Source organism: Garra rufa, chromosome 5, assembly GCF_049309525.1.
Source record: "Garra rufa chromosome 5, GarRuf1.0, whole genome shotgun sequence".
Classification (NCBI taxonomy): domain Eukaryota; kingdom Metazoa; phylum Chordata; class Actinopteri; order Cypriniformes; family Cyprinidae; genus Garra; species Garra rufa.
Window position 1 is genome coordinate 42,483,074 of NC_133365.1, and position 14,934 is coordinate 42,498,007.

At 36.1% G+C, this 14,934-nt stretch overlaps 1 protein-coding gene across 1 annotated transcript; it reads left to right on the forward strand.

Annotated features, from left to right (window-relative positions):
- The first annotated feature begins 3,233 nt into the window (after positions 1–3,233).
- On the forward strand, positions 3,234–13,439 carry pik3ip1 (phosphoinositide-3-kinase interacting protein 1). The gene is made up of 6 exons (XM_073840496.1): positions 3,234–3,486; positions 3,731–3,829; positions 4,256–4,372; positions 6,858–7,037; positions 7,121–7,199; positions 12,086–13,439. The coding sequence occupies exons 1-6, from the start codon at positions 3,417–3,419 to the stop codon at positions 12,300–12,302; spliced, it is 762 nt and encodes a 253-aa protein (XP_073696597.1). The 5' UTR covers positions 3,234–3,416; the 3' UTR covers positions 12,303–13,439.
- The last annotated feature ends 1,495 nt before the right edge of the window (positions 13,440–14,934 follow it).

Consider the following 14,934-nt stretch of genomic DNA (forward strand, 5'->3'; position numbering starts at 1 on the left):
CCAATCAGCCTGACTACGCTACAGCGATCAAAAGTACAAAAACATTCAGAACTCTTAACTCATAACGCTCACATGTTGCAGGCTTAAGTGTCCTATGTTGTTGGAATCCTTGGTATTTTGGATTTTTTGAAAAACCTACTTTTGCGAACTAGTCCTAGGTTTTTCGCCTGATTGGAACCAAACCAGTGCAGAAAGATTCTCTGGAGAGTGAATGTCAATAATTATCAAAAAGTTTTAAAGGTTTAGTAAAATGCCTACAACTCCTAAACAGAGTAAGATATCTTCGCCAAACTCAGACCACTTATCTAAGAGCTCAATCTGAGGTCAAGGGGAAAAAATCATGGAGCTTGGCCATTTTATGGTGCTATAAGATGGGAATAAATACATAGAAATGGCTATAACTATGCAACCATGTCCTATCAACATGAAAATCTCTGTGTCACGGTCTTGGTTTAAAGTGCCACAAGTGTCTATAAGGACATTTGCGTATCTCAGAAAACATGGCTGCCATTGGCTGATGAAATTTAAGCACCTATTAGACCAAGTTAATGGTATGATGATCGGAACAAAACTCATGGGCCTGTTTGACTCATGGCCCCAAAGGTCTGTGTGAAATCGATATTGTATTGTATATTGTATTAAACCTAATAGAACTAGTCCTAGGTTTCCCGCTCAATGGGAAAAGTAAAAATACCCTGCAGTACAATTCACGAAACCTGGTGAGCACATGCAACGTGATTCTAAACAAGCATGCAAAGTTTTTAGGAAATCGGATCACATGTGGCGCTATAACAGTCATAAACTTTAAAAATATATAATATTTCAATAGTAAATTACCTGGATTTGTCAAAAATGTTTTTTTTTATCATTGATTTAGGTGGTTACAGGCTTGCTAAATAGTATGTAATGTCTTTGCCTTATGTGCTTAAATGTCTTAAGTGCAGCTTGCAGCTATATTAATTTTAGAATTTATTATGAGAAGAAGGATTTGGATGAAATTTGTCTTTTTACTTGATTTGCCATTTTAAGAAAACAAGAGCTCATAACTTCCAAATAGGCTATATAAATGGGCTGTTTCTTTATTAATTCAAGCTATTTTAAAAGAGAGTTGTTTAATGTGAGACAACTGTGTGTGCAAATTAAATATATGACAGTCTCTTTACAGGACTCAACAGAGCGATCTGTGCGGCTTGGCTTTTTCCACTCATTATGTTCGGTGTTCTCCATACTATCCCACATTTCACTTCCTGTTTACCTTTTATGGAAAACCAGTACTGACTGAAGAAAGGATAAGGCAATCTGCCACTGGAATATTATTATTTTTTTTTTTTTCTCCCCACAGTAGTGATGTTTGATTTTCAATACATTTTTTGACAGAACATTTGTTGTAATAAATAGTATTGTTTTTCCTTTGTTCTATTTTGGATTAAATAGAATGTTTTTAGCATGTTTATTCACTATATTGACTATGACTGTGCACGTGTGTTCTATTCTGAAAGATTCCAGCATGTGTTCACATTATTTTTTTTAAAAACAACACCATTTAAATGAACCAGTCAAACAGGATTTCATAACAGGTAAAATGGAACAAACAGGAGTAATGGATGGGTGTCAAAACCGCAACGACATATTGAGCAATGAACTTTAAAAAAACGAAAAAAAAAAAAAAAAACTTTCTCTCTCCCTCCCACTCTTGGGTGCACACCTCATAAAAAAGTTGCCAACTCGACTAGGGGTTGGAAACTTTGTGTCATTTCTTGGAAGATAAAGTGGGTCAGTTAGCCTGGCAGGAGAACCGTGGAAAGGAAGCCGACAATCTGGTATAATTAAATCGGGTTGCCTACTTCCATGCTTCCAAAATGCCATGAACCTCAACATTATTTCTGAAATGCCATTAAATTCATACCTATCAAATACATCAAAACATGGCACCTAGAGATTAATGGTGAACTGTCATTTTAAGCAGTTTTAAAGCTGAGCTAAAACAGAAAATGTAACACTATTTTTACCGTGTTGAACAGTTCAACTGTTGAAAACAATAGTTATGTACTGTACTTAACAAAGGGAATGTCGGTATGGAATTGTTTAGAATGTACAAGAGAAACCAGCAGAAAGAGTATGACTACAAACAAAACGAAAGATTGTGTGTAATTTTTGTCCATTCTGAGCTGTTTCAGAAGCTGAATAGCCTAAACCAATTGTGTCCCATAACAAATCAACCCTGCGATTTCCTCCTTTTGATAGTGTCTCCTCAGGGGACCCTCTGTTTCCTTGTAAATAATAGAGACGCTCATTGTTCTTTGATCTCCTAATGAAGTTCTGCTCTGTCAGATTTGTCTAACAAGAATGGATGATGTTAATGAATTAAGAGTGCTGTAATGGTGAATTTATGTGCAGGTTCTTTCCTATTTCTTTCCTTGCAAACTCATGTTGCATGGAACCTCCTTCAGTTGCATAGCTTTGATTAGAAAGCATGATAAAAATATGAATTTGCTTTAAATTGTAATTTGCCAAGCTAAGGAAATATGTTTGATGATATGTTTTGATACATTCTTATGTATGAATTCTTCTATCTGAATTCCTTATTTTTCCAGTCAGAGTGGGCGTGGTCATTTGTATATTTTATGGGTCTGACTTCTGGTCTTATCTGTGTCCAGCTATTTTTAGCTGAACAAAGCAGCTCGTTTTGCTGCTTGATATTGCAAATTGGTGTGTCTTGCCATATTATTTTAATGTATTATCTTAATTATAAACCTACCGGTTTGTAGTGCAAACGGTTTTACCGTTTACTGCATGTTATTCTTATTTCCATATAGCTGTAATGAACCGGAAGTCTCGCCCATAGGCTTACTTCAACTTTGAAGAATAAGGATATCAAATGTCTAGCAATATTTTAACGTTGTATAATACATAATTATATAATTATATAATAATCTTTTAAAAAGTATGTCTAATTAGCCATGCTCTGTAATAATGTTCTTGATACCAATTACCTTTATGTAAATGTGAAACGTGTTTTTTAATTAAAATGTTTTTATATTTATAGTAATTATTATTATTATTATCTTTTTTTATTATGATTATTATTATTCAAAAAAACACACAAAAAATTGATCGTCTGCTGGAACATTCCGGCCATTTCGTCCATTATAAGTCGCATGTACCATGCATCGTTATGAGAGAAACAGCTGTTTCTAGGACCCGGAGGACGCGGCGTCACTGCAAAGGGAGTTTCTGCGATCAGTGCACAGACAGGGCTGTTTACCAGCTCAGAGCCCAAAACAAGAGCACTACTGCGTTGTGTTTGGAGAGCAGTGTGGCTCGGTTTACCACAGGCTCTTCCATTAAACAGATCGCTTTCTCTTCGATTCTTCATGAATAGTAGTTTTTGTTGTTAATAACATCGACTAGTGAAAATGTTTCAACTGCTGTACTTTGTGTTTCTGCTGAGCTCTGGTTTGGTGGACTGTTTGTCTGTTGTTGAAGGTAAGACCCCTTTCTATTTGTTGCAATAAAGGAGTATGCATGATATATTTTCTCACCATTTTGCATTTTACATCAGTGTTTTTACTTGATCATTCTATATCTGTTCATAACAGAGCATGTTTTTTACTGGAAAAGTATTGACTGTTGTTGTAATTTGAACATGAAAATGTAAGCATCTTATTCTAAATTGAATGCAACTGAAACCAATCTTCCAAATCACATAAAGTTGATTTGTTTTCCCCAGAGTGTATAATATCTAATGGAGAGGACTATAGGGGAATTCAACAGAAGACATCCACAGGGAATATCTGCCTCAACTGGAAAAGTCTAAACTCACAGATAGGTAACTTTTATGTTTATACTTTTCATGTTATGTTTTTACATTTTTACTATATAATTCTAATTAAGCTCTTTTAAAACAACACCCAAAACAATGTAATCACATTTGAGGAAATGAAGCAAGGATACATACAACCAAGCATATTTACAGATCATATTCATTAATTAGAGAGTGCAGTTTGCGAACTGTCAATGTTGCTGATTATAGATTTAGTAAGTTATGGTTATGTATATCGTGGGCATGCTGACCAGGTGATATAATGAGCCTGACTCGAAAAAGCTGAGCAATCAGTTCCATAATCCAGACGAGAGCATTCCTAGGGATGTGCATGTGGGACACACTCACTACAACTCAAAAACACATGCTCACACAAACAAACAAAATATTTAAATATTGTTTTAAAGGTTTATGTTGTTTTTTTCCTGCCAGATGTTGGAGATCACAATTTCTGTCGCAACCCAGATGGTTCAGAGAAGCCCTGGTGCTATGTTTCTGGATCCGATGGAGCAACCAGAAAAGAAGCATGTGATATTAGAACATGCCAAGGTAGCTATTTTCACTTTTAAGCAAAATGTTTAAAAAGCAATTCAACCATTCAATCAAAACTTTCAAAACACAGCAGATTGAAATGTGTTTTTGATTTATGAAAGTGATTTATTTAACTCATGTCGTTCTCATGCATTTCACAACTGGGTCTTACTCATGTGCTACTCTGTTTCCACAATCTCGTATTTTAGCTGCACACTTCTTCTTCCAAGAACCTGCAGGAAGCTAATTTAAAAATATTTACGTAATGCAAAAAAAATGTGCAGTGTTACTTTTGTGGGGAAAAAGCAATTGGCTTTAAAAAAAAACACTCTCTAGGGATTAAACATAGCCAGAACCAAGTATTTTATTGCATTCACGTTACCCAGAGCTTATTCTAAAAACTGGCACTCAATCAAACTTTACTTTTGCTATTAAACATTTTCCATAAGGTTTATTAACAAAAAAAAAAAAACAATAATACACCTGTATGTTTCCTTCTTTAAAAACTAAGCCAGTTTTAATGCATGCTAATGCAGTTTCCATAGAATTATCTTTTTCGACTCAACATGCTGCAAGGACAGATAAAGTAAAACAACAACACGAGTCTAGACTCATCAGCCTTGAGGTTTCCTCAGTTGGGGCAGACAAAGGAGGAAACAAGTAAACTTGTTCTGCAGCTGTTCAAGAGAAGGTGTAGGCCCCGCCCTCTGGGATTCTGATTGGCCGCGAGGAAGACGCACACCACGGTGACAGCTGCTGATTGGCTAGCTGAGCTGTGAACTCATGTTCTTTAACTCTGCTGGAGTGTGTAAACAACTTTCTCAGAGTAGAGGGTGATGGAAAAATTCTAGAGGGCTGTACCACAGCAAGAGAAGTAAATGTTAACGCTCTCAGCTGTGAATTCTTCCTGTGGGACCTCTGAAACTTATCACGTCCACCTAATGTCCTATTTAAATAACTAGCCAAACTTTATCTCATTATTCATACTTAAAAAAAGTACAAAATGTCCTAGTATTCGCCTAAGGCTAAAGCTTTGTGTGCAAAAAGCATTACAGCACATAATTATTTCTGGGTTTTGCAAATTGCGTTCTGACAAATTTCAAAAAGGAATAAGCAATTATAATGTGTTTGTGTTCACATTCTTGGGTGGAGCATGTTTTTGGACCCAAATCTCCTTTTTGAGCTGTTTTGAAGTCAGCGTGAATTGTAACTTTTTTTTTTTTAATCAAAATTCAAACTTCAGATTTAAACTTTCAAACTCTGGTGATGTATGCCGTACTTCTCCATTTAGTCCACTCACATATCAACGCTTTCTTGCAATCGACTGCAAGCTCGCATTCAGATCTGCCTCCAAATACATCACGGAACAAAGAGAAAACTGACAACATGCCGACAGACAAGACAGAGCAGGTTACTTCTAGTATGAAACCAAGTTTCAGCTTTAAAATGTTGTCATATTTTAAGAAATTCAAACAAAAAATACCGTTTTGTGGCTCTTTAATGTACTGATCCCTGTATTCCCTTATTAGATCAATCGACACGTGAACTGATGTCTTTTCTTATTTACTTAAAGGAGTAGTTCACTTTCAGAACAAAAATTCACAGATGACCCCCTTGTCATCCAAGATGTTCATGTCTTTCTTTCTTCAGTCGTAAAGAAATGGTGTTTTTTGAGGAAAACATTTCAGGATTTCTCTCCATATAATGGACTTCAATGGTGCCCCTGAGTTGAACTTCCAAAATGCAGTTTAAATGCAGCTTCAAATGGCTCTAAATGATCCCAGCCGAGGAAGAAGGGTCTTATCTAGCGAAACGATGGGTTATTTTCTAAAAACATTTACAACTTTTATACTTTTTAATCTCAAACGTAAGATGAGCATTTGAGGTTAAAAATTACATAAATTGTAATCGTTTTGCTAGATAAGACCCATCTTTCCTCGGCTGTGATCATTTAGAGCCCTTTGAAGCTGCATTTTGGAAGTTCAAACTCGGAGGCACCATAGAAGTCCATTATATGGAGAGAAATCCTGAAATGTTTTACTCAAAAAACATAATTTCCTTACGACTGAAGAAAGAAAGACATGAACATCTTGGATGACAAGGGGGTGAGTAAATTATCTGTAAATTTTTGTTCTGAAAGTGAACTACTCCTTTAAAGCACGAAATCAACATGAATGAACATCATAACATATTTTATTTCAACTGCAAAAATATGTCAATACACACAATTCTTCAAGTTTAAGTTAATCTACTCTCCTCTCTGATTTGTTTGTCTGACAGAATGGCAGATTCGGCAATTATGATTGGTCAGATCGCCTGACAATTCATCTGTTTGCGAAGGGTCAATTGTCAGTTGAGAGCACTCACTCCCTGACCACAGTAAAACTGTTTAGTATAAATGTTTGGTTTATTGATGGGAGTGCAGAGGCAGATTTACATTAGCAGTGCAGATTGAGAAACAGCAGAAAAACACTCATTTCCTGTTTATCCTGTCACCCCACAGATCAAAACTCCACAGAAGCCACGGCTCCAGAAGAGTCTGTCACTCCAAGAATGGTGGAGACCTTTGAAAACGCAGACTCCTCCCCCTCGCAGGTGGACGGTGCGGCGGTGCAGCCCGTGAAGGCAGTCCGCCAACAGGTCAGGAGTGGACCCAAGAAGAAAAAAGACCTTGGGACTATTGGTAGGTGTTGGATTGAGTGCACTAAAACTTTAAACTACATCCCAGAACTGAAAAGTGAATGGTTATATTGGTTGTCTTGGCAGGTTATGTTCTTGCCGTCTTCATGATGGCAATTATCATCCTGCTTGGAGGAGGCATCACAATGGGATACTTCTACAAACGGTCAGTATAGCCAGAAACACAATGTCCCAGTACGAATGGAGAATAGACAGCTGATATCAGTAGAAAAGGACAGAATGAGGAGACTTGAGATAAGATGTGTGCCCAGTACTTCATGTACAGCTCATAACGATTACAGTTTCTTTTTGCTGGAGAGCACAGTTGTTTGGCTTGCAGTCTGGTCTTTGAGACGTTGGTTTTGATCTACTCAGAGTAGCTGTGGAACACAGATAAAAGATGTCATTGGATTTGCTACATGCTTTCAAGGGAATAAAATGTTATAGATCACAGTTATCTGGAAACACATCGCAGGTTCATGTAACACTGACGTTTTAATGCCTTTGGACATATGAGAGAGAGGTGGCGAGTGGGTTTAGATATTGGAGGCATCTTGACTGTCTATATTTAGGAGGCTGTTTTGACGTTTAGAAGTGGGTGTTGAGTTTGGGGAGGAACAGAAGGACTCTGAAAGCTGATACGAATATGAGATATCAATTGTTTGGTGCATTTCTAATCACAATGTATCCAAACATAAACTAAATGTGCTGGAAATGCTGTTGTAGAAGAATGACATCAACTCTAATGTTTTACTGTTGGGTAAACCTTACATTTCACCCTAAAATCAAAACAAAGAAATATACATTTACTATATTTACCATGTGATATACACTACCAGTCAATAGTTTTTAAACGGTAAGTTTTGTTTATGTTTTTAAAGAAGTTTCTTCTGCTCAACAAGCCTGCATTTGTTTGATCCGAAGTACTGCAAAACAGTACAATTTTAAAATATTTTTACTATTTAAAATAACAATTTTCTATTTGAATATATTTTAAAATGTAATTTATTCCTGTGAATTCAAGACTGAATTTCTAGTATAATTACTGCAGTCACATGATCCTTCAGAAATCATTCTAATATTCTGATTTGCTGCTCAAAATACATTAAAAAACAGCTGATTCGTTTTTTCAGCTTTCTTTAATGAATAGAAAGTTCAGAAAAACAGCATCTGAAATAGAAATGTTTTGTTTAAAGGCTGTATCAGCGATTTCTAGCCTAAAACATAAAGTGTCGATTTCAGCTGACCTTTCATCACGATCCGCTCGCTGCCTGCCCCATAAATTGTCTGTGAAAAAAACGCGTCTCTCTGGTCAGCCTAGGGTCCGAGATATGCCAAAAAAAACAATCGGCGCTATCAACACACCACAAATAACCAAACAGTGTTCCAACCAATCAGCGTCAGGGGTTTGGTGTTGTGGACTTTCCTACTGGTGCAGGGATGTGAGGGAGGCGGAGCGAAAGTCCACAACACCAAATCCCTGACGCTGATTGGTTGGAACACTGTTTGTTTTTGTGTGGAAAGGTTGGTAGTGCCGATTGTTTTTTTGGCATATCTCGGACCCTAGGCTGACCAGAGAGACGCGGTTTTTTCACAGACAATTTATGGGGCAGGCAGCGAGCGGATCCTGAAGAAAGGTAAGCTGAAATTGACACTTATGTTTTAGGCTAGAAATCGCTGATACAACCTTTAACATTATAAATGTCTTTATTATCACTCTTCATCAATTTAAACCATCCTTGCTAATTAAAAGTATTCATTTCTATAATTTCTTTAAAAACGTATACTGACTCCAAGCTTTGGAATGGTATAGTGTATAATGTTACAAAAGCTTTTTATTTCAGATAAATGTTGATCTCTGGATCTTTTATATTCATCAAAGAATCCAATAATAAATATTGATCATCTTAATAATAAAAATGTTTCTTGAGTAGCAAATCAGCATATTAGAATGATTCCTAAAGGACCTTGTGACACTGAAGACTGCAAATTTAGTTTTAAAATATATTCAAATAAAAAAGTAATTTTCAACACTAAAAATGTTTCAAAATGTTGCTGTTTTGCTGTATTTTGGATCAAATAATTGCAGGCTTGAAGAGCAAAACTCTTACTGTTCAAAAACTTTTGGCTGCTAGTGTATATTTTTTGTAATTTCCACTATTCTCTATCTTAATTTATCAAGAGAAATAAATCTTGATACAATGTTTTTTTATTATTATTTTTTAAAGGCACTATAACCAAAACTACATTGGAAAGCGGTTTAATTGTCATTCACATTTCACAATACAAAAAATCTTGTTGGCTCAAAAATACATTTCATTTGATCATTTTCCTATTTCTGGTGATATACAACATGGACATTGATACGTTTCATGATTCACCCTCTTATAGATGACAAACATCTGAATTTAGGGGTTAAAACTTGGATGATATCTCATCTCTATCTTGTAAGAAGTTTGGCACTCAGTAGCCTTGAATGGCATGTACTCGTGCGTCAGCTGATAATGTGTTTATGTCACTGTTTATCTAGCTAGTAATTGGCTCAGTATTAATAAGCAGGGCAGGATGTTGGGCTGAGAAGAGGGTTCACCTATAATACTGCTACAATGTCACCCACTGGAAACATGTTATGTTGTAACAGCATATGGATCTCAAATATTCAGTTCAGTTGTGACAAAGCAGAGCTTACTGCAGACACACAGGCAAGAAAGTGCTGGGTAAGTGTAGGAGGATTGCATAACACGCCGCAAGTCTGCCTTGCACAGTCTGAATGGCTAGAGATGGAGTGAAAGGAAGGATAGGACAAGGGTATTGTGACATTTCTCCAACATTTCAGCTCCCTTTGTCTTGAATCTGTAAATGATAGTAACCAAGATAAGTTTCTTCCTTGGCAGTGAATTTGAGCCGGTCCTCTCCACAGTAGCACATTTATATCTCAAATCTAAAAATAGGCGATACTGGAGACAAATCACTCCTTCTGTCTGTTGTGCGTCACTGTTATATATTACAGCCTAGCTTGAATGGATATATTATAAATGGAAATAATCTTCAGAATATTTGAAGGAAATGAAGTAGAACCACTGTTGAATAAGTCATTCATTGTGATTATGTAATTCAGATTGCCGCTTTGAGTGTTTCCGAGACAGAAAGTATGAAATTTGAAAATTCTCTTTGGAACAGTTAATAAAAAAAATCTTGGACTTTTGTTAAGTTGAAGTACTATCATATTTAATCAAACATCATGAGAACATAACATATAATGGCGGCCTAAGCTCTTTTCCATTCTCCACCATTTCTACAGGGCTCAGGCACAAAAAATAAGTTGAGGTTTTTGAGGAAACATCTCAGGATTTTTCTTCATATAGTGGTCTTGAAGGTTGAAGTTCCAAATTGCAGTTTCAATGCAGCTTCAAAGGCCTCTACACAATCCCAGCTGTTTATACCAGACGCACTACGGCTCATTTACATTTCAGAAGCATCCCAGAATCAGCTCTGCTTCTGCTTCTGTAAAGATAGATGCCTATGTCTCCTACGATTAAAACTAATCATCTTATCTAGCGAAACAGTCATTTTCTTAAAAAAATGATACATATTTATATACTTTTTAACCACAAATGCTCATCTTGCACTAGCTCGATGCATGACGTAGGCGGAAGTACTGACCCAGTGTTTATAAAGCGAACGTGCAAAGAAAGTCAAAAGCATTTATGGTTAAAAAGAATATACATTTTTATTTTGTTAAGAAAATGACCAATTGTTTTGCTAGAAAAGACCCTTATTCCTTGTCTGGGATTGTTTAGAGACCTTTGAAACTGCATTTTGGATCTTCAACCTGTTGGCCACCATTGAAGTCCACTATATGGAGAAAAATCCTGGAATGTTTTCTTCAAAAAACTTAATTTCGACTAAAGAAAGAAAGACATGAATGAAATTTTCATTCTGGAAATGAACTTCTCCTTTAAAAACTATTACACTTTTAATCAAGCTTTTAAATAAATGTGATTTAAATTATTTTGATGGTCAAAAGACTGTATAGTCTCTGTATAGCCATTTCTTTCTTCATCTAATTCAAAAAAGTAACTGTTACTAAAGTGATACAGTATAAATATTCAAAATAGACATGTATTATTTACAAAAATCATTCCTAATATCCAGAAAAATAGAATAAACCTCCTTATGCAACACGTTTTACATTTATGAAACTTTTCACTCACATTTTAATACTGAATAATTGATAATGACATTTTTATTTAAAAAAAAATTTATTTGAAAAAATATGTAAATAAAAAAAAAACTAAAAGTAAAAAAAAAAGCAAAATAAAAATGTTTTGAGTAGCTGCGTTTCCATTACCCTTCAAATTGCGCAAATTGAAATTGTGAATTGAAAATACGCCTAATGGAAAAACGTCAGTTTTGCAAAAACTCTCATACATTGCATAAAAGTTTTTAAGCTCACATTTTTCAGGCAATTCAAATAAGGAATATTTCACAAAACTGCAATGAAAATGTTTTTTTTTGCATTTACAGGGCACCTTGCTTACATAAGTTGCATGATCATTTTTTAATGTACTATAACCTCTAAAAAAAACTCACATGTGGCCGCTTACACAAGTATTGGGCTTTTCTTGCTATTAAAGCTTGGAAAACCCTTATTTACACTGCACAAGTCTGCAGAGCTAATGGCGGGCATTGTTTATACCAGACGCACTACGGCTCATTTAAGTTTCAGAAGCATCCCAGAATCAGCTCTCCGCACTGCTTCTGTAAAGATAGATGCCTATGTCTCCTATACGATTAAAACTAATGGCTAGTGTGGTGGCTTTGTCATACGTAAATGTACCAACAACCATCTCAATTTTTTTTTTATCAACACTTATAAAACATTGCAAAAGTTTTGCGCAAATCTATAATGGAAACGCAACTACTGCTAGTGTCTGACTTTTATACCCCATTCTATTATTCATTAAGTTGATGAGTGACACAAACATGTTTAAAAAATCTCTGTGTTGTGGCAGTGGTTGAAGTGAAATGCTTTTGTTTTTTGTTCCATAGGGGTCGTGACCTCAAGAAACAGCACGAGCAGCGGGTTTACGAGCGTGAGATGCATCGCATCACTCTTCCTCTCTCTGCCTTTGCCAATCCCACCTGCGAGCTGGTGGACGAGAACACCATCGTCATTACAGCTGAACCAAACAACCAGACCCCCACTCAAGAGCCGGTTGATGGGGCCGACCCCCTTATGGGGACGGCGGGGACCCCCGGAGCCTGATGAAGGAACAGATTAAGCGCCTGGAAAGGCGTCTTGTTAATACATGTCTATGCAGCATTGCAGAATCTCAGAGGACCAAACCCCACGTCCACCTCCCTCTGCCTGTCGTCTCTTTTCTCTTTACCTTGCCTTTACAGCACGGTTTCACGGTAAAGGTAGGGCATGTGCCCTGAGAGAGCGGTGGAAAGCTTTTTTTCGTCCCAGACAGCGTCCTTATTTCCTCAACAAAGTTGTTGGGGAAAGTAGGACATGCGGGGATACACTGGAAAAGGTGATATGGTGGTTTTGTATAAATATGCATGTCAGGAATTCACCTGGAGAACAATTGCAAGTACATTTTGTGCATATCATCACAGGGCATGAATTTTCCCTGCTTGTTAAACTCCAATGAGAGGGCGACAGTCCAGTTAACAGCTCCTTATGAAGTGTCGATGGATCAGATCAGATGCCGTTTTTGATAGAGAAGACAGTCCATTCTTATCTTCTTTCCTGCCTTTTCTGTTGTTTTTGTTCCTAATGCAGTTGTGGTGGAGAGTTGAAACTGAAATTGTACATGTGTAAGTGAATCTGTCGCTTTACAGCTGGGGTGTTCATTCTGTAGGGAGCTTTGGTTAGCAACTAGAGCTAATTGAGTTAATTGCCTTTGATAGCTCTTTGCTGAGGAATCCATATTCATGAGGCAGATCGTGTGGCCTGGGATGCTAGAGCCAAGCTAGGTAAAGGATTTGACTAAATGAAGAAAGCTTTCCAGAAATATATTGCATTTGAATGTATTGTTGCTCCTGTGGCCACAATCTGATAAAGAGCAAGAGAGCGCTGTCATGACTTCAGTAAACCAGTCTGCTTAGCGGTCTCTGGTTACACTTTCTATATCAGTGTTCATTTGTTCCAGACCATACAGATGGTTGGAAATAAGCTGATGGATATTAAAGCATAAACCTGAAAGAGAGAAAGTACAAGATATGATGTATTAAAATAATGTATTATGGTTTTATTTTACAGAGATGGGATTGTTTTGACGTATGCATTTGTTTTCCTATGGTTGATTGTACAACTGCTTAAGGTTCTGGAAGATCTTGTATTATTGTTTTAGCAGTTTTTTACTGCTATGGAATAAAATCAGTTTGAAGAATATTATATCGTTGTACTGTTTTGACATGTTCTTGCGGTATTTTACACTACAAGTTCATGACGTGTTCCATGTATCACTTAGTAGCTATGTTTACTTTCCTGCACATTATGAGAGTAAAGGAGCCAAAAAAGTTCCGAATGGAAGACTTGCATAAAGTGCAGTACACACTGAGTATTTGTTTATAGCAGTATATAAAAGTGCATAATACTGATCAAACATTTGGAGTCACTATAATTTGTTTTGAAAAAATACAGTTGAGGTCAAAAGTTTACATACACCTTGCAGAATCTGCAAAATGTTCATTATTTTGCCAAAATAAGAAGGATCATACTAAATGCATGTTGGTTTTTAACTTGGTACTTACCTGAATAAGATATTTCACACAAAGATGTTTACATATAGTCCAAATGAGAAAAAAAACATGGTTACTACACTTTTACTAGAATAAAACCATGGTTAATTTTTTTGTAAGGGTAAACCTATTTACTGTAACAGTTTCAAATGGTTGAGCTACTTAATGAAAAACAATACACATTTTTTAAGGATTCCTCTAACAAGTTTGAGATTTGAATAGAAAAAGAACAAAGTAAAAATTGTAAATTATATTCCCCGTTGTATTTAAAATAGTCTAATTCCCAGGTGACTTTAATCAAAGACTTCAGACGTTCGGTCAAATTACGCGGTGAAATGACCACAGCGTGTAGTTTTTACTAACGACCTCGGGTAAAAAAATGCCAGAAAGGATTCAGTTGCCAACTTTGTTTTGAAACGAGCCTTTAAGGTGACTAAAATGCCTTTTGGAGGTCGAGTTTGGAGACTTTGCTAAACGTGCAGTGCTGGAGGATACTCCAGGAGCAGGTTTGGAAAATATTACACCGTGAATTCACTGTGTGTATTGTTTCGACTCAATAAGTGGTATCTGTTATATTTAACTTACTAATTTAGTGAAATAACGTGTCAAGAAAGTCGCATAAATGAAAGGTCAAGTCAAGCACACTGCATTGTGGGATACAGCTTTAATATAGATTAGTCAACCTAGTAGGTTTTCTATGTATATACACAAAGTCAGCATACTATTAATTGTATAAATTCTGTACAGTGAATAAATACTAACAGTTGTATGCTGTTCAGACCATGACCACTCTCAGCATCTTTTATTTACACAACAGCGCCTCCCTGTGGATACTTAAACACTTATGAAAACGTTAAATTGTGACCCTGGACCCCATAAAACCAGTTATAAATAAGGGTCAATTTTTTTTAAAATTGAGATTTATACATCATCTGAAAGCTGATAGATTAGATAAACTACACCACTGATGTATGGTTTGTTAGGACAGGACAAAATCTGACTGAGATACAACTACTTAAATCTAGAATATGAGGGTGCAAAAAATCTAAATATTGAGAAAATCACCTTTAAAGTTGTCCAAATTAAGTTCTTAGCAATGCATATTACTAATCAAAAATTAAGTTTTGATATATTTACAGTATTAAATT

Bases quoted from the DNA above. Each gene is read 5' to 3' on its own strand.
- pik3ip1 (XM_073840496.1), top strand. From the start codon at position 3,417: ATGTTTCAACTGCTGTACTTTGTGTTTCTGCTGAGCTCTGGTTTGGTG. The intron at 7,038-7,120 runs GTAGGTGTTGGA...TTGTCTTGGCAG, and splicing joins AAAAGACCTTGGGACTATTG to GTTATGTTCTTGCCGTCTTC. The intron at 7,200-12,085 runs GTCAGTATAGCC...TTTGTTCCATAG, and splicing joins ATGGGATACTTCTACAAACG to GGGTCGTGACCTCAAGAAAC.